General features: G+C 44.3%; 1 protein-coding gene across 2 annotated transcripts in view; it reads left to right on the forward strand.

Moving 5' to 3' along the window:
- RHBDF1 (rhomboid 5 homolog 1) overlaps positions 1-20,453 on the forward strand; it is a 164,483-nt gene that overhangs the window by 135,134 nt on the left and 8,896 nt on the right. For both annotated transcript variants that reach the window (XM_083153431.1, XM_083153432.1), the window contains 5 exons: positions 236-397; positions 5,627-5,730; positions 7,738-7,801; positions 8,926-9,020; positions 16,124-16,199. In XM_083153431.1, coding sequence (XP_083009557.1) covers positions 236-397; positions 5,627-5,730; positions 7,738-7,801; positions 8,926-9,020; positions 16,124-16,199 — 501 coding nt within the window. The remainder of the gene's footprint in view (positions 1-235; positions 398-5,626; positions 5,731-7,737; positions 7,802-8,925; positions 9,021-16,123; positions 16,200-20,453) is intronic.

A 20,453-nucleotide genomic window follows, 5' to 3' on the forward strand; every position in this document is an offset into this window, starting at 1 on the left:
AAATCAATAGTGTGTTGTCTGTGTATGAGGTTCAGCCCTGCTTTATGGAAGCACAGATCCCTACCCAATAATCATATGGTACCAGTGGAATGAAAGCCACCAAAACGGTAGAAACATATAATGATAATGTGCTACTAAGATAACCAGAGTTGTACAAGTTTGTTAAAACTGTTTAGAAATAGGATTATAACATTGCATATGAATTTATGAATTTTTGATTCATGCATTTTTCCAGGAAGATTTAATACATCTTGGAGCAAAGTTTTCCCCATGCATGAGACAAGACCAGCAAGTGCACAATTTAATTCAGATGAAGAGAGAAAAAGAGAAACATTCTGGGTGTTGTGTGAGAAATGACAAATCTGGCTGTATTCAGACCTCGGAGGAAGAATGCTCGGTAAGATATTTGCTTTTACAATATCACTCCACATATTTAGATCGTTATCGTATATATATATATATATATATATATATATTTTGCAAAAGGTATTTGGGGGAGCGCTAGCTTGTCAGCCTGGGTTTCCTTAAAACAAGTCCAAAGTAACCAGTACTTTTATGCACAATCAGTTCTCCAGACCAGATTGTCCCAATTATGTAGCAGGCACTAGGTCATTAGTGTGATTGACCGCAGCTTCCAACCGAAATGGGGTCCTGGGATCCAAACAGAACCAATTTGTATCTGGAAAAGGAATGGAAGGAAGCGCTATATAGTGCAGAATTACTTTGATACAAAATGAATTTATTTCAAGATAATAAAACAGAGCTGGTGATACAATGCTCGTACCATTAATTTCCCCTCTCCTTCTCTGCAGCGGGACTACGACTTGGTGTGATAGTTTGGCGTCAGGTAAGACACACCCAGACGCGTTTCGCCTGTGGCTTCGTCAGTGGGCTGTCCTGACAGCCCACTGACGAAGCCACAGGCGAAACGCGTCTGGGTGTGTCTTACCTGACGCCAAACTATCACACCAAGTCGTAGTCCCGCTGCAGAGAAGGAGAGGGGAACCGCTTGTATCGTGGAGCGCTGAGCACGCGAGCGAGACAAAGCGAACCCTGCCAGGAGGCAGCTACGTGGATAGACGGTGACCGGGAGACCGGGTTTATTATCTAAAAACCATGTGGTATTTTTAGCCCACAGAGTGGAAATTAATGGTACGAGCATTGTATCACCAGCTCTGTTTTATTATCTTGAAATAAATTCATTTTGTATCAAAGTAATTCTGCACTATATAGCGCTTCCTTCCATTCCTTTTCCAGATATATATATATATATATATATATTATATATATATAGGGGTGTAAATTCCTAGATGTTAGTTCCCCCCCCCACCCTCCCCAGCATACACAATATAAGGCGGATGGTGGCTCGCTGGCTGCTCGAAGTCAGAGTTGGAGGAGGAAGCTGCTGTGGCTGGGCATGTGTAGCAGCCCTCCTCCAGACGCAGCAGCCATATTTGTTTGGGGCTGCCAGTTGCCAGACCACCCCACTTAATGTCAGTGCTGCAGACACGCCACTGTCAGTGCACCCAGCACTACTGATCACCGGCTGCTCAGTTCAGATGTACAGGAGCAGAGCCGCCGGCGCTTACTGTCGGGTTACCCGCGAACCACCACTGTTACACTGTTAGCTGAGCCGGCCACTGGGCTTAGGTTAGTACCTGCCTAAGGCCGGCTTTGCGGTTATAGATGTATTTTATCTATAGCCGTGCGGGCCCGGTGCCGGCTCCTCTGTGCCCCCATGATTGCTAACGCCCGGCGGCCAATGTCTCCATTGCCTCCAGGAGTTACGCCACTGTATATATACATATGTCTAGTGTCTGTGTGTCACCAAAACACTGCCATCTGTTGGCAGCAAGTGAAAGTACATCTCATTCTCTTATTAGCTACCTTACTAGATTTTGAAGCTGGCTTACCAGTGTGTATATATGTGTATATATATATGATTAAAAGTTGTATTTGTGCATAGTCTGTCTAAGTTTAAATTCAACAAAATATGCGTAATACGCTAAAAGGGGTACATTTACTAAGATGAGAGTTCTACTGAAGATGTGAGGTTGCCCATAGCAAGAAATCAGATCTATTATGTTCTATAAGGTGCTAAATACATCAGTAGAATCTGATTAGTTGCTATGGGCAACATCCCATCTTCAATATAACTCCCATCTTAGTAAATGTACCCCTATGATTCTGTATATGACTGAGATACTTAAAGCCAACTTACAGATGTGTCCGCATATATCATTGCTACAGTCTAGTGACATAGTTCTTCTCATTGTGCCAGGTCATGTGCAAATCTGACGTCAAATGTACTGTGATGAGGAGGCACCAGGAGACTGCATTGGTTCTTTTGATATTCAACACTTTTGTGCCATTCAGTCTGGTTTTCTATGCAAAGTGCTCCAATGCTGACGCCAATGCTTTTTTTCCCACACAAACACCGATTTGTTTCATATACAGACTCAGCTGCACACAGATACATGAGTATCAGATAACTCAGCACAGCTTCCTGGTGAATCGTAGTCGCATCGCATTGTGACTAGATGTATTTTCCCGAAAAAGCACCTAGCGGCTCAGTCGCGCCAGGCATCTCAGGTCACATGGTGCATTAAGGTGGCGTGAGGACACATCTGTATACATCTTATATAAGCTGCTGTAAACATATTTTGTGGATTAATGGTTTAAAAATGGATCTGTGGTCTTGGCTTCTCTGTATCTTTCATAAGCTCCTAGTGAGAGACCTCCTGAAGTTCCTTAAAGTACTTTCATTGTGTGTACTGTGTCTAATTTCATGTGGGTCATGAGGAGAAATGTGCTACTTATGTAAGAGACTATCCAGCAGCAGCCCAGATTCCATAATTCACATTATTATTTGCTTCTCATTTGAACTGTAATGTTCATTCACATTCCAAGATAATGGGTAAAATAAAGTGACCGGACGAGGCAGTTTTTCCCTCTTTTACCATTATATATTACCAGGTTCCATTCCATTTCCTAGTTGGTCCACATTACTCTTAATTCTTTTAAACTGCCCATTTGTAGGGATCTAGTCCCCTTTAGGCTGCATGTCATCCTTCATTCCATCGTTCATTCTGCATCTGATCTATGCTGGAGAGGCTGTGGCCAGCCAGGTCATTTGCAGCATATTTGGCATAGCCCCCAAATTACATGTTTTCTGGGAAATTAGAGAACTTGGCTACAATAGGTGTTTAACAACCTGACACGACCACATTTTATTCAAACCCCCAGTCCAAAATGTCTCAAAAGCTTATGAAACATGTCTGTTTAGCTGCTACTCGATAATTTATACATATGTGTCCCTCATACAACTATCCTTTGTGCAATACGTGGTGCAAGACCATAGGCATGACTCTGCTGTATCAGCAGCGTCGGCCATTTTTCATGATTTTGAATGCAGTGTACTAAAGCTAATAGTGTACTAAGGGCCTTATTCAGCATGAGTTGTAGTTTTGTGAATTCTCCTATCGCTTGCATGGAGGGGCCCCAATGTGATTGCAAAGTTTTGCAATTGCATCGCAAAAAATGCAAATGCTTTCTAAACAGTGAAATGCTCGCATCTTAAGGGTAGCCCCCTGCCTGTGCAGCCTATGTGCGAAACCAGGTGCTGGGCCTCCATGTTTCCCATTGCAGTGACTGCGTGACGTCATGCAGCCACCGTGACCTGCCTGAAATTGGTCAGGACACGCCTCCTTTGTATGGTCCACACTCGCCAACACCTTGTTGTGGCCCACCAAATGCTGCATTGCCTCCCCCCTATGGCACTTAGACTGCATTTTCCTGAATGTGACCGAGGTTTAAGGGGTTGTGCATGCACTCTCTCGCTGGCTTGCATGCCCAGATGGACAGAGATCACCAATTAGTAGTTTACACACTTGATCTGGCCTTATTGAATTAAGTACTGTAGTTAGGATTGGTAGAAGTCATTGGTATAAAATAGCAGTATAAGAATGCGGCGTATGTCATTAGTATGGGACCTTTTTTTGCCTACTTTTTTCCAGAATTTTAAATTGCTTATAGTGTATTTAGTAGATTAGTATTTGTGTCACAAAAGAATGGTAAAAGTCCATGATTTTAGAAATGAGGCTATTTCACTCGATTTGCAGGTAGGTGTATGTGGACCTCCCTAAGCTGTCTACACTGATCAGGTCACACAGTGGAGTATATAAGCAGGAGTTTGAGCTGCCATGTGGAAGCATTGGTTATTACATTTTTCACTCCCCATTCCTTCTCTGAATTGCCAGTTTAAGTTAATATTGTAGTTGATAATTCCCATATCATAATTAGAAGTTCACAACCTCTCTACTGTGATGGGCCCTCTTGCTCCCAGGTCCAATTTCCCCTTTCCCACCCTCCTAAAGCCCTCCAGACTCACTGGGACCAATCATATGTCTCTCTCTGTTATTAATATCTGTCCTGTAAATGTAACTTTAGCAGTAGCTCCAACGCCTACCACTCTCTATAAATTGACTTGCAACTAGCTTTGTTTCACACTTGGGAACTGTTCCTGGTAACTTGCACAGCAGCAGCACAATTTATATTTTGCATATTCTATTTGTCTGCTAGTTTTATACCCTGATGTAGGCATCCGTTCTGCAATTATAATATGCAAGATTTTGGTAGCAAATATTCTTAAGTGTAAAAGACTATAATGTCACTTTTTAGATATCACCTTCATTGATTGCATACATTAATTCTTAATTTCAATAAGCCATGAAAGTATTTGCACATAGTAGATGTATCATAATTCTGCATTGTGATGTTCTGTTTACATTGGTATCTATCAGTGCACAGAAATTGCTCCTCCATTGAGGAAAGTGTGTTCCGCTGAAAGTCATTTTTGCCATCCAATAACCAGCATTTTCGATCACATATAAAAGGTTGTGCATGCAGCTCAATCTGATGATATTGCCAACAACAGCATAGTCCTGGATGTGGCCACTGATGATATATTGCTCAGCTATTTGTTAGATTGCACAGAGTGTATGCACTATATCATTTGTCTGGGAGTTCAAGGGAAATCATTGACACATATGTATGCCCATAAGTCACAGGTGCAAAGAAAGGTGCATAATGTCACAATAGCAGAAATGTTTTTCTCTGCTTCACCTACGCAAGTCTTATTGTTCCTGAATGACCCTTGTTGGGCTTTGTTTTTTATGTGCTTTATAAGGTCACTACATTGAAATCCCAGCATCACTTATGTGGGCTGGGTGATTGAAAAGAAATAGCTAAGGGTTGTAACAGTGGCAGGGAAGGTGGCTCCCTCTCTGCTCTGGACCCAGTAGCGGCTCCACCCCCTGCACCTATTGCCGGATCCGGTTGGTGGATTGATGGTGTCTAAATGTTATGGTCGACCATGCTCAGTTCAACGCATCTAGTTAGATGCCTAAAGATAGTCATTAGTGTCTAGATTGACAGTAACAAAATTGTTAGGTCGTGGTTTTTAGTGACATGGTCGGCAAAAATGTTAAAAGTTTTTGTGGTGCAGGTCGACTTGGTCCATACTTTACTATCTAAGTGGACATAGAGTTAGTGCCCACATTGACCTATGTTGACATACAGTAGCCACCAAAAAAGTGTAATTCTCAATGTTTTCTTTTACTTTCAGTCTACCCTAGCTGTATGGGTGAAATGGCCATTTCATTCCAGCACCCCACTGCTGGCAAATAAGAGTTACAGGCATTATGGATCGGTTTGCCTCCAGGACCCCAGGTATGGCCCATGACTGGTTCCACCAATTTCAGGGACTTATTAGTGTCTGATAACACTCACACAGTGGAGAAATGATGGTTACATTAGGCATTGTATTGTTATTGTTTTCCAGCTGGAATTTTAAACAGGTCCCTACATAAATATGTGTTCCAGACCAATGGTCTGTTTTGCCTTGGCCCTGTTTCCATCATATTTGGTAATAACTGACCTATGTGCAACTCAGCTCCATAAAACCGAGCACAAAAGTTAATTCCTAACTTCCCAAATCAAGCACATTGCTTTAGCATCACCGCTGTTTAGCTAGGTTACGGTAGAAATGGTAGACAATGTCTAGGTCGGCAGTCACTTGGTTGACACCCTGCCAAGGTTGACATTGTCAAAAGGTTGACATAAGCTTATGGTCAATAAGAATAAGGTTGACATGAGGTTTTAATGTTTTTTGTGTCTATGCCGACATGGACACTGTATACAGGAAGTGCCCCTCGCATGGCTCGCTGCGCTCGGAACACTATTAGCTTCCCACTCTATGCCGACTTGGATAGCAAAGTATGAAAAAACTTTTTTTTTAAATGTCGACCTTTTGTCATATCGACCATGTTTATGTCGACCAGAAGATTGTGCCAACATCAATCTTGGGTACGTCGACCATTTTAAGGTGTTAACGTAGTCACTGCTAGACATTGTCTACCCAGTGACCGGTCTATGTACTTTTAAGTGTTTTACGCAGTTACAGTTGAAAAATTCATACATAGACATAATGGTTATGTGTCTGAGTACACTGCTAAGTGATGTGTTTTATTGTTATGTGTGTGGGTGCACTGCTAAGTGATGTGTTATATTGTTATGTGTCTAAGTACACTGCTAAGTGATGTGTTGTGTTACAGTATGTGTCTGAGTACACTGCTAAGTGATGTGTTTTATTGTTATGTGTGTGGGTGCACTGCTAAGTGATGTGTTATATTGTTATGTGTCTAAGTACATTGCTAAGTGATGTGTTTTATTGTTATGTGTGTGGGTGCACTGCTAAGTGATGTGTTATATTGTTATGTGTCTGACTGAGTACACTGCTAAGAGATGTGTTGTGTTACAGTATGTGTCTGAGTACACTGCTAAGTGGTGTGTTTTATTGTTATGTGTGTGGGTGCACTGCTAAGTGATGTGTTGTATTGTTATGTGTGTGGGTGCAATGACAAGGGATGTGTTGTATAGTTATGTGTCTGAGTGCACTTCTGAATGATGTGTTGTATAGTTATGTGTCTGAGTGCACTTCTGAATGATGTGTTATATTGTTATGTGTTCGGGTGCAGTTATCAGGGATGTGTTGTAGTGTTATGTGTGTGAGTACACTTCTAGGGATGTGTTGTAATGTTATGTGTGTGGGTACACTGCTAAGTGATGTGTTGTATTGTTATGTGTCTGGGTGCACTGCTAAGTGATGTGTTGTATTGTTATGTGTGTGAGTACACTGCTAAGGGATGTGTTGTAATGTTGTGTCTGGGTGCTATGCTAAGTGATGTGTTGTATTGTTATGTGTGTGAGTACACTGATAAGTTATGTGTTGTGTTGCTATGTGTGTGGGTGTGCTGCTAAGTGATGTGTTGTATTTTTATGTGTCTGAGGACACTGCTAAGTGATGTGTTGTGTTACAGTATGTGTCTGAGGACACTGCTAAGTGATGTGTTGTGTTACAGTATGTGTCTGAGTACACTGCTAAGTGATGTGTTGTATTGTTATGTGTGTGGGTGCACTGCTAAGTGATGTGTTGTATTGTTATGTGTGTGGGTGCAATGATAAGGGATGTGTTGTATAGTTATGTGTCTGAGTGCAATGACAAGGGATGTGTTGTATAGTTATGTGTCTGAGTGCACTTCTGAATGATGTGTTATATTGTTATGTGTTCGGGTGCAGTGATAACGGATGTGTTGTATTGTTATGTGTGCGGGTGTAGTGATAATGGATGTGTTGTATAATGTTATCACAGTAACATAAATAATTTGTCCTGTATAGGTTTTGTGCTGAACCCGCTTCTGTGCCTCCACATGAGTGGCCTGACGACATCACAAAGTGGCCGGTAGGTGCCTTCATGTTCTGGTATCTTCATTTATCTTCCACATTATTTGCAATGTATTATGAAGACATACTGTATTATGAAATATTGCCTCATTATTGTGTTTTTATAAATAGTAATTGCTCCATTGCAATTCATTTATTGGTGTTTAAATGCATTGAGGTCAATAGAATAACCTCAATTGGCCTTCTGAGCTGGAGTAAAACCACAAGCTAACAAAACACATATCAGATAAGTTTGTTTTTTACATATGGTTTTACTGGAATTGGTACAAGTATTTGTCAAATGAAATTGAATACCTGATGCTAAGTAATGTATAAGTAGACAAAGGCGAAATAGTAACCCACTAGACACAAAGATTATGTCGAAAAGATAATGACTAGAATAATTATTGTTCCAATATAAGGTTGCTCCATGTAGTTAGAAAGCTACTCATAATTGGGTACTTATGTATTATCTGGGCTCCCGTTTTTCTTATGAGACCGCGTCCCCTCGCGGGGCTCGCTGCGCTCGCCACGCTTCGGGCACGGTGGCTCGCTGCGCTCGCCACACTATATAAAATCAACTCCATGCGTAGTTGGATAGTAGGGGTATGAAAAAATGGGGTGCATTTAAATGGGAGCCCAGATAATATATAAGTGCCCATAATTGCATATGCGGCTGCTAAAAAAATGTATCTTTCTATTGTGGATACCCAACTATCTCATTTTTAGCCAAATTGTTCTAGCTCATTAGAATGGAATGGCTTGAGGCTTCATTGCAAAAAGGTAATTTTACGGTGAAATTCTTGGAAACGTAGGAGAGTTATATAGAAACCTGGCAGAATCCATGAAAGAGCAGATATGGAAGTTTTTCAAGAGCACACTGTGGTTTGAAACAGGAGTGTGTATGCAAGACCCCCCAATATCGCTTACTGTGCATGACCCATGGTCACATGTTGAGATTGTATTAAAGGGCGGATCCAGGTGCATATCTTCATTCTTTTCTTAATGTTTTGTGTCGGATGTTTGTAATGAAAAGATTAACTACAATATATGTTGGAATTTGCTTATTTTTACTGTATGAAATACCTACATACTTGTTTGTCCCATGTATATAATGTGGTGACTATTACTTTATTTTCCCAGGTGTGCACGAACAGCACAAATGGAAGTTATCCAAATCATCTTCATATGAATTGTGAAATAACAGGCAGGCCCTGTTGTATTGGAACAAAAGGAAGGTAGAAGAGATTCCCATCATTTTACCATGCTAAGTTGTTTTTATGTTGCACACTAACTTGCTGACATGTACTACCTCCAGTCCTGGAGAAATCCTAAATGGGAGATGAAGGCGGACAGAGATTGGGGCGAGCAACTTCTGTAATTTGTTGATTGAGTGAGAATTGTATCATCAACCCCCACCGCAATCCCATCCATTTCAGTAGGAAGTGGACTGAGATGTAGATGGGAGACCTACTCTTACAGGATTCCATGCTCAGCAAAGTTTTGTGAGGCTCCCATATATTCCGGTAGAGTGAGCAAATATGGGCAGATACAACTGCATTTTTTCTTGACTAAAAGGATTCATATTTCCCTTAAGACCACTAAGGCTGCCAATTCATTCATTAAAACAGTACAAAAATGTAGTAATTCAATTCACAGTGTATAATACTGTATATGTATACCATAAAAGTCCTACTTACAATTTTATTAACATGTAATACAGGTCGAGTATCCCGTATCCGAATATCCGTTATCCGAATTATTCCGAAATACGGACATTCCAGAAAGTGAAATTTTTTTTTTTTCTTTGCTAAAAACTCACTGGGGACATTTGTAACAGCATCACTGGGGACATGATATGTAACTGGCACTATATATGTGCAAGACAATGATTGCTTGGCATTCAAATTCAGTGCTGAGATAGTACACACATTTTGTTTCACGTTTTGAAACCTTGTTTTTTGAACAATTAAAATATATTTGTGTGTATTTTATGTGGTAATAAAATATATTTGAGTGTATATTATGTGTTTATACAGCATAAATGCAAGATACTTCAAAATACATCATTGAAATATTAAAATATTCCGAAATACGGAATAATCCGTTATCCAAAATTCTCCTTGTCCCGAGCATTTTGGATAAGGGATACTCAACCTGTATATGATTCTCTCAGAGGGCCATCTGCTGGCAGAAACATTTATTGCAAAGAGTTTCAATATTACATTTTGCAACAATCAGTTGAAACAGGGCCTGATTTAAAGATTTACAGCATGGGTCTTCAAACTGTGGCCCTCCAGATGTTTTGAAACTACATGTTCCAACATGCATTGCCACATTTTTTTTCTATAAGAGCATGCCAAAATGGTCAGGGCATGCTGGGACATGTAGTTCCACAACATCTGGAGGGCCGCAGTTTGAAGACCCATGATTTACAGTAATGCCACCACTGCTGTGTATGCAGATACTGTCCAAAAATGTTAAAATAAATTTGTATTGAAATGCTCACCGGGTGATTATCAGACTTCCTAGTAAACCCATGGCTATCAAACAGTTAATAGAATAAGATACCACCGCCTGGGAAACTCTGTACAAGAGTTCCGTAGCTGGTGCCAGAGGTGGATTGTGATGTAAAACCAGCCTGGGAAATTTAAGGAAGCAGCACTGAGGGCGGGGTCTGTCAAGAGGGGGCGGATCCTGACTAATAGAATCAGATTCAGAGTTGCTTGCAGTTGTGGCCTTCCTTGTATTTTTTTATGCAGTTTCATGTGCAACTTTATGCCAGGGTTGCCACAGGGCCGGCTCTTCCATTAGGCAGCTGCCTAGGGCGCCAGGATCTGGGGGGGGGGGGGGGGGGGGTGCCACCAAGTCTGCCTATCAAAATATCAAGGATGTCTATTAGGGTCGTTATTGTACTTAATGCAGGTGACTGCTTTGAAACCTCTAAGACCTCACCTCCATATTTTCCACTGAGGCATACATCCCTACTTTGCTGCCTCCTCCTCCTTGTATTCTGTTGTATGGTGGCAAAGGGGGGCTTCCAGGGAAAGCAGGGAACCTTCCCAGGGGTGGGCTGGGTGGACCACCTGATTTTTGGGGGCCCCTTGCTATTCCAGAATGTTAGGCAAGTATGCCTTAAACTGTTGGAAAGTGGATATTGGTAGCAGTATGGGTGAGTGGTTGGGGGGACAGGGCAGTAGGTTGAAGTTTTGCCTAGGGTGTTGAGAGGCATTACACCGGCCCTGGGTTGCCAGAATCAAAAGCAATGTGCCCTGGTACTCTACAGTAGATAAATTGGTGTCATAAAATAAACCCTGTATGGATGGTTTATATACCCACCACTACATTACTGACCCCTGTATACCGGCCACTACACTACTGACCCCTCTATATCTGCCACTACATTACTGACCCCTCTATACCTGCCACTACCATACTGACCCCTCTATACCTGCCACTACATTACTGACCCCTCTATACCCGCCACTACATTACTGACCCCTGTATATCTGCCACTACATTACTGACCCCTCTATACCCGCCACTACTCTACTGACCCCTCTATACCCACCACTACATTACTGACCCCTCTATACCCCCCACTACATTACTGACCCCTCTATACCCACCACTACATTACTGACCCCTCTACACCCGCCACTACACTACTGACCCCTCTATATCCGCCACTACATTACTGACCCCTCTATACCTGCCACTACATTACTGACCCCTCTATACCTGCCACTACATTACTGACCCCTCTATTCCTGCCACTACATTACTGACCCCTCTATACCTGCCACTACATTACTGACCCCTCTATACCCGCCACTACATTACTGACCCCTCTATACCCACCACTACATTACTGACCCCTCTATACCCGCCACTACATTACTGACCCCTCTATACCTGCCACTACATTACTGACCCCTCTATACTCGCCACTACATTACTGACCCCTCTATACCTGCCACTACATTACTGACCCCTCTATACTCGCCACTACATTACTGACCCCTCTATACCCGCCACTACCTTACTGACCCCTGTATACACACCACTACATTACTGACCCCTCTATACCCGCCACTACATTACTGACCCCTCTATACCTGCCACTACATTACTGACCCCTCTATACTCGCCACTACATTACTGACCCCTGTATACCTGCCACTACATTACTGACCCCTCTATACTCGCCACTACATTACTGACCCCTCTATACCTGCCACTACATTACTGACCCCTCTATACCCGCCACTACCTTACTGACCCCTGTATACACACCACTACATTACTGACCCCTTTATACTCGCCACTACATTACTGACCCCTCTATACCTGCCACTACATTACTGACCCCTCTATACTTGCCACTACCCGCCACTACCTTACTGACCCCTGTATACACACCACTACATTACTGACCCCTCGATACCCACCACTACATTACTGACCCCTGTATACCCGCCACTACACTACTGACCCCTCTATACCCGCCACTACATTACTGACCCCTCTATACCCGCCACTACATTACTGACCCCTCTATACCCGCCACTACATTACTGACCCCTCTATACCCGCCACTACATTACTGACCCCTCTATACCTGCCACTACATTACTGACCCCTCTATACCCGCCACTACATTACTGACCCCTCTATACCTGCCACTACATAACTGACCCCTCTATACCTGCCACTACATTACTGACCCCTCTATACCCACCACTACATTACTGACCCCTCTATACCCGCCACTACATTACTGACCCCTGTATACCCGCCACTACACTACTGACCCCTCTATACCCGCCACTACATTACTGACCCCTCTATACCCGCCACTACATTACTGACCCCTCTATACCTGCCACTACATTACTGACCCCTCTATACCCGCCACTACATTACTGACCCCTCTATACCCGCCACTACATTACTGACCCCTCTATACCTGCCACTACATTACTGACCCCTCTATACCCGCCACTACATTACTGACCCCTCTATACCTGCCACTACATAACTGACCCCTCTATACCTGCCACTACATTACTGACCCCTCTATACCCACCACTACATTACTGACCCCTCTATACCCGCCACTACATTACTGACCCCTCTATACCTGCCACTACATTACTAACCCCTCTATACCGGCCACTACATTACTGACTCCTCTATACTCGCCACTACATTACTGACCCCTCTATACCTGCCACTACATTACTGACCCCTCTATACTCGCCACTACCTTACTGACCCCTGTATACCCGCCACTACCTTACTGACCCCTCTATACTCGCCACTACATTACTGACCCCTCTATACCTGCCACTACTTACTGACCCCTCTATACCCGCCACTACCTTACTGACCCCTGTATACACACCACTACATTACTGACCCCTCTATACTCGCCACTACATTACTGACCCCTCTATACCTGCCACTACATTACTGACCCCTCTTTACTCGCCACTACATTACTGACCCCTCTATACCCCCCACTACCTTACTGACCCCTGTATACACACCACTACATTACTGACCCCTCGATACCCACTACTACATTACTGACCCCTCTATACCCGCCACTACATTACTGACCCCTCTATACCTGCCACTACTTACTGACCCCTCTATACCCGCCACTACCTTACTGACCCCTGTATACACACCACTACATTACTGACCCCTCTATACTCGCCACTACATTACTGACCCCTCTATACCTGCCACTACATTACTGACCCCTCTATACCCGCCACTACCTTACTGACCCCTGTATACACACCACTACATTACTGACCCCTCGATACCCACCACTACATTACTGACCCCTGTATACCCGCTACTACACTACTGACCACTCTATACCCGCCACTACATTACTGACCCCTCTATACCCACCACTACACTACTACTTTAGTAGGAAATACTTGGACCGCAGCAACAGCTGAAAAGAATGGCGGGGAGGAGGGCAGTCTTGTGCGGGTTCTGTTGTGTCGGTGAGGTAACTTAGGCCCACTACAGGGATCCAGAAAGGTGACCTGTGGCAGGGCTAAAACTTGGGGCCTGATTCTACTCGTCTCGCTCTCCTGCGCATTCACACGGGGGAGCGATGTTTGCATCTGCGCATGTGCATTTAGGCACCGCGAATTGCTAGTTTGCCGCGGAGGCAAAGATGGTACGCACCCATGGGAATGCCGAGCATGTCATGGGCGTTCCCATGAAAATGCTGGGCGTTCCCATGGACATTAGGCAGTGACGCAACTGCCGGGGACGCGTAGCTGACATCACTGGATGTCAGGTGCCCGCCCTATTCCTGTACAGGGAACACACAAAACTAAGACATCTGAGAGTTTTGCGTGCTCATTCCAAATCATTCGATGTTTGGTTACCATTGAAGGATTTGGTCCCCGCACCAAAGGCTGTGAAAGGATATTTATGCATGTGCATGTGGACCAGAAAAAGGTCCTAGGTTGGCTAACTATTTTCATACATTTACAAACTCATTTGAACTGCAGTTGAAGAATAAGTAACCAATACATACATATAATCATTCAACTATGCACATGAATATATAGTCACACATATATACACATACACATGCATACATTTACTCACATATGCACACATACATTTACACACCTACATATTCACACAGGCACAAATAGATAGTACACACACAAAAGTACATATAGTGCCCCATCCTGAGTCACACTCACCATTTAGGGTGACTCCGAATCCTGCTGCTGGCTGGCCTCCACTCCTCTCTCCCCTGCTGCTGGCAGGTATGACACTGACTGTACAGTGCCATGTAGCCCTGCCCCTTTTTCAGACTGCACTGAGTGCACTCCATATACATAGTGCCTGCTGGGGCTGAGAGGGGGTGAGTTAAAATGACCTACCCCATGTGCTCCTTGTTCATCATGTTTTTGGGCGCACTGCACTACAAAGAATAAACTGAAAGTAAACTGGAGCTTGCTGGGACCTGTAGTTTACTTTCTGTTTATTCTCTAAAATGTGCCCAGAGATAGGAGGTTGTGGCTCTGCTTGGGGTCAGTGGGAGGTTACTGCAATGGGGGCCCGGGTACTCTCTGCCCCACCGGCAGTGCACATGGTTTTGTCCATTTTAAAAACAAATTTGTACTGCGATCAGATCTGAAAAGGGCGTTTGTGACAAGTGTTTGCAACATACAAGTAAAAATAATTTTATGTACTATTGAGTAGAATATATAGGGCCTTATTTTGGTTCACTCTTTCTGACAAAATCCTTCTTAGATGGACAAAACCATGTGCACTGCAGGGGAGCATATGCAAAATGTGCAGAGAGAATTAGATTTGGGTGGGGTTTTACTTCAAAGTGAGATCTATATTGAAGTGTAAAAATAAAGCAGCCAGTATTTTCCCTGCACAGAAACAAAATTACTCACCCAAATCTAATTCTCTCTGCACATGTTACATCTGCCCCCCTGCAGTGCACATGGTTTTGTCCATCTAAGAAGTATTTTGTCAGAAAGAGTGAACCAAAATAAGGCCCATAGTCTTAATAAACTGTTATTGTATTCTAGTAAAGCTTTTACGGTACTTGTGAGTTATCCGGGCGTCCGATTTTTTGATTGTATGCCTTAAGTTAAGGCATACAATCAGATGCGATGCGATGCGATATCGCATCGCATCGCATCGCATCGCATGCGATATCGGATGCGATGACCCGATTTTTCCATAGGAATCAATGTTAAAATGATTCCTATGGAAAAAGGGGTCCTTTTCATACCCCTACTATCCAAGTGGGCATGGAGTTGGATATAAACCTGTGGCGAGCGTAGCGAGCCACCGAGCCCGAAGCGTGGCGAGCGAAGCGAGCCCCGCGAGGGGACGGTATTCCGTGTCCCCTCGCGGGGCTCGCTACGCTCGCCACGCTTCGGGCTCGGTGGCTCGCTACGCTCGCCACAGGTTTATATCCAACTCCATGCCCACTTGGATAGTAGGGGTATGAAAAGGACCCCTTTTTCCCATTGAATTCCATGTTAAAATGGACTCAGTCCATTTTAACATTGATTCCTATGGAAAAATCGGGTCATCGCATCGCATCGCATCGCATCGCATCCGATGGTCGCATGCGATGCGATGCGATGTGCCCGATCCGACCCGATTTTCAAATCGGACGCCCGGATAACTCACATGTACCGCTTTTACTTGAAATATGTTTAAAACATTCTGTAGTATTCCTAATTATAAAATTTACATTGGTAGAAGTTTAGAATGAGCCAACTGTATCCACACGCGTCTGATGTGTTTCATGTTTTTTATCCCCCAGCTGTAAAATAACATCCAGAGAATACTGTGATTTCATGAAAGGACACTTTCACGAAGAGGCAACTTTGTGTTCGCAGGTACTGTATATTTTTCTACCCCTTGCCCTATGCTTTCATTTCAAGAGTATTAATGAAAGGGTAATTTCTTCCCTTTTGCTGGATAAGACGGCCATTGTTAATGCCGTGTTCCCTTCTCTACAAAGATATTATTTTTATTTCCATAGAAAAATACAACACATTACTTTGTAGCCAGGCTGTTTCCATGTTACCCAGCATTTCACCTTTCATTTTCCTTCACTGCAAATCTGCTGCAACAGTTCTTTTAGCTGGCAGGAGATGCCCAATTCAATCATATAGGGGTTCTCATGGCAGTGCTGGTCGTATTAACCCTTTGAGTGCCAAGTGAATTTGCCAAAATTGGTGTGAAAATTGCCTAGCAAACCTTTTCATTCATCATAATTACCTGTAATGTTTACCATATTTAGGAAATATCAACGGAGATGTTGGCACGTATATGATGAAGAGGTTGACAGTGACATCAGTAAATATGGTGGAATGAGGAAAGTTATATAATCCTTGAGCATCTCTCAGTAAATCTTTGCTCTAACCCCGTACCTCTTGCTGTTATTGATGACAGCCTTTATAGTAGCAACAATGGTGATGAGAGTAGGATGAGGGCCAAACTCACCCCATTTCCTAGTGTGTGAAAGAGTGATTACAAAAGCTCATGTCTATTATAGTTAGTGCTACGGTCATTTGTAAGCAGACAACTGGAGTTACCAGTATGAAGAGTGACACAGGCAAGGCAGTAAATAAATACAAAACCTGTGCATATCAAAAAGTCACTCAAGGTGCCCATACACGGTGCGATAATCGCACCCATTATGGGCTGGATCGCATTGCAACGCATGCATTTTGCATGCGATTTGCGTGTAATGTGATCCGACGGCAGTACAAAAAGTTTGTACTGTGTGATGAGATGCCCATGGGAGGGTGCATCGTATCGCATTGTGTATGGGCACCTTAACAGTCTAAAGCATGAGAAACGGCTGAGCGAAGGAAAAGTGGCTGAACGCCGGAGATGCGGTTAGTAAATAAATGAGGTACAGATGGGGCTGGCTTCATCTTTGCAGTGCTGGCTTTTCTAATGCCAGCCCCGCCATCACGCCAGCCCTGCCAGGGGGTGCGTGCGCATGAGACGCTCGCCCCCTGGCAACGGATCCTCCCTCCGGTCACCGCCCGTCGTTACAGGTGCACCGAGCGTCCCCCTAACCCTGCCCGTCTCCCTGAAGCGGAGACGGGCAGGGATACACAGCGCCCCCACCGAGAGACTGGGACACACGCGCGTCCCAGTTCAGTGTAGCCCCTGCCACTGGCGCTCACCAGCGGGGAGGGTCTGGCAAGGATGGCAGGGGCTCCATATGTAGCTTATTGAGTTAATGAGGTGGCTAGTGAGCAGGTATAGCAGTTTATAATCCGATGCACTGATGACATGGCTGGTGAGCCAATATGGTAGTTTCTTGGCAGAAGGTGCGGCGATTGCGCCGATGTTGCAGCTGGTGAGTTGATATTGTGGTTTGTTAGATGAAGGTGTGGCATTTGTGCCAATGTTGCGGCTGGTGAGCAGATATTGTAGGTTGTTGGCAGAAGGTGCCGCAATTGCGCCGATATTGCAGCTGGGGAGCCAATAGAGTGATTTGTTGGCAATCGGTACGACGATTGCTCCAATCTTGTGGCTGGTGAGCCAATGTTGTAGTTTTTAAGCTGGAGATTCGGCAGTTGCGTCGATGTTGCGACTAGTAAGCCGATAACGCGACTAAGCTGGAGATACGGCAATGGCAGCAGTGTTGCGGCTAGGGAGCCGGTAATGTAGTTTGTAATGGCCAGAGATGCAAGAACCAGACGGACTCAGCAGAAGCAGGTACACAAGCGGGAGGCAGCGAGGAGGAAATCACCGCAGGAGAGGCATATGATTTTACCAACCTCCAGATCTCAAAGGTGGCACTCCAGCAAAGCTGACTGACAGAATCAGGCTATAAACACATTTGGAGCTGGCAGCATGGAGACTTTGGAAAGTCTTAAGGTTCCCATACACTGAGCCGATTTGGGCCGATTTTGGCTGATTCTGTGAAATCGGGCCCTCAAATTGGACCAAATTGGATCAGTTTGATGTTCCCTCAGGTCCAATGCGCATTCTGAGTCGTGGTCAGACCTTCTGGCCGTCCGGACACCCGACCTGGGACCTCCCGGCGGCGAGGTTGGCGGGGAGCAGGGACGCATGCGACAAATTATCATGGACCGCATGCGTCCCTGCAAGGTAGCTCTGGGGTATCAGGTGGCCGTACACTGCTGTGAGATATCGCAGCAGTGTATGGGCACCTTTACTGTTCAGACAGTATAATGAGCACTGAGTTTAGAGCTGGCATTAACTTAAGGAAGACAAGGCCCAATCAAGCGGCTGCTAGAGAGTAATTCTAAATCAAAAGCGTGTGAACCTGACCTGTGAGCAGACTGCTAACTAATTAGTGAACACATGATGTGAACACAGAGGGAGGCAAAACAAGCTTATCTGTGGGCAAACAGAACAGTGTTTGAAGCCGTGTCCCATAGCAACAAAGAACAGGGACCTGCCAGCAAGATAATCCGCTACCTGCAGATCTTAATAGTAAGAAGTAATTAGTTATTTATATAGCGCACTTTCTCCAACAGGACTCAACATATTACATACAGTCCACTAGGTACATACAGAAAACACAATGTGCCTGATTCAGCTTTGTTAGTAAAGCAAAAAAGCATGCAAATGGGAAAAGTCATGCTGTTCCGCAGGTGGGGCAGATGTAACATGCGCAGAGAGAGTTAAGTTGCCCATAGACCGGTGCAATCTGGCCAGTTTTCATGCGAATGAGACACATTGGTGCGACGGATCTCATGAAAACTGGCACATGGCAGGTGGTTTTGGTGCGATTGCGATGCTCGCTCCCGTGCGCCTCACATCTCAATTGCAGATCTCACTGGATGCCACAAAGATTTGTCTGAGCCCGTTCATCCCTAATAGGATCGCATGAGATACATTGCATGCAAAAGGACCGCATACAATGTATCATATGTGATCCTGTCTCCCAGGAAGGTCCCGCCCACATTGCATGCAATGCAACCAGTTTGTGAGATACATCTCACCAGTGTATCGGCACCTTGAGATTTGGGTGGGGTGTGTTGAAACTGAAATCTAAATTACAGTGTAAAAATAAAGCTTTCTATTGTCTGTAGGTTACATGCAAAAGAAGCCAGTATTGACACTGCAGAGAAACAATATCCATGTAATATCAATGTATTGCAAAACCATGTGCACTGCAGGTGGGGCAGATGTTACTTGTGCAGAGAGAATTAGATTTGGGTGGGGTTTTACTTCAAAGTGAGATCTATATTGCAGTGTAAAAATAAAGCAGCCAGTATTTTCACTGCACAGAAACAAAATAACTCACCCAAATCTAATTCTCTCTGCACATTTTACATCTGCCCCCCTGCAATGCACATAGTTTTGTCCATCTATGGGCAGTACGGATGGTGTAATGGTTAGCATTACTGAGGTCATGGGTTCGATTCCCACCATGGCTCTAACTGTGCGGAGTTTGTATATTCTCCCTGTGCTTGCGTGGGTTTACTCCGGGTAGTAGTAGTAGTAGTACGTTTATTTATAAGGCGCCGCAAAGTGTCCGCAGCGCCGTACATAGCAAACAAAAAACAAATGACAGGGTAACGTACAGGGTGTGTTGAAAAATACAGTATAAATAGGGGTATAGCTGGTAGAACTAAAATCAGCATCAGTTCTGAAGTAGGTGTCAAAATTGTCGAGGAGACTGAAGATGAAGTAGAGGAAGGGAAGAACAGGACAGGAGGACAGGTGAGGTAAAGAGGTAGGGTGAGGAAGGAGGGCCCTACTCATAAGAGTTAACATACTAAAAATAGGTGGGTGGACGAACGAAAAACAACAGGATAAGTAGGAACGGAGGGGAACGGAGGCAGGATAGGAGGATCAAAAGAGGTTAGGAGGAGGGATAGGCTAGTCGAAAAAAGTGGGTTTTGAGGGAGCGCTTGAAGGAGGTAAGGGAATCAGAAAGCCTGATGGGTGGCGGGAGGTTGTTCCAGTGCAGGGGGGCAGCGCGAGAGAAGTCTTGGACACGGGAGTGGGAGGAGGTGATTAGGTGAGAGGTCAGTCGGCGGTCAGCGATGGAGCGAAGAGGATGGGAGGGAGTGTGGATAGAGATCAGTGAAGAGAGGTAAGGAGCAGTGGAGGAGGAGAGAGCCTTGTAGGTGGTGGTGAGGAGTTTAAAG

The sequence above is a fragment of the Crinia signifera genome, chromosome 7 (genome assembly GCF_055691185.1).
Source record: "Crinia signifera chromosome 7, ASM5569118v1, whole genome shotgun sequence".
Classification (NCBI taxonomy): Eukaryota; Metazoa; Chordata; class Amphibia; order Anura; family Myobatrachidae; genus Crinia; species Crinia signifera.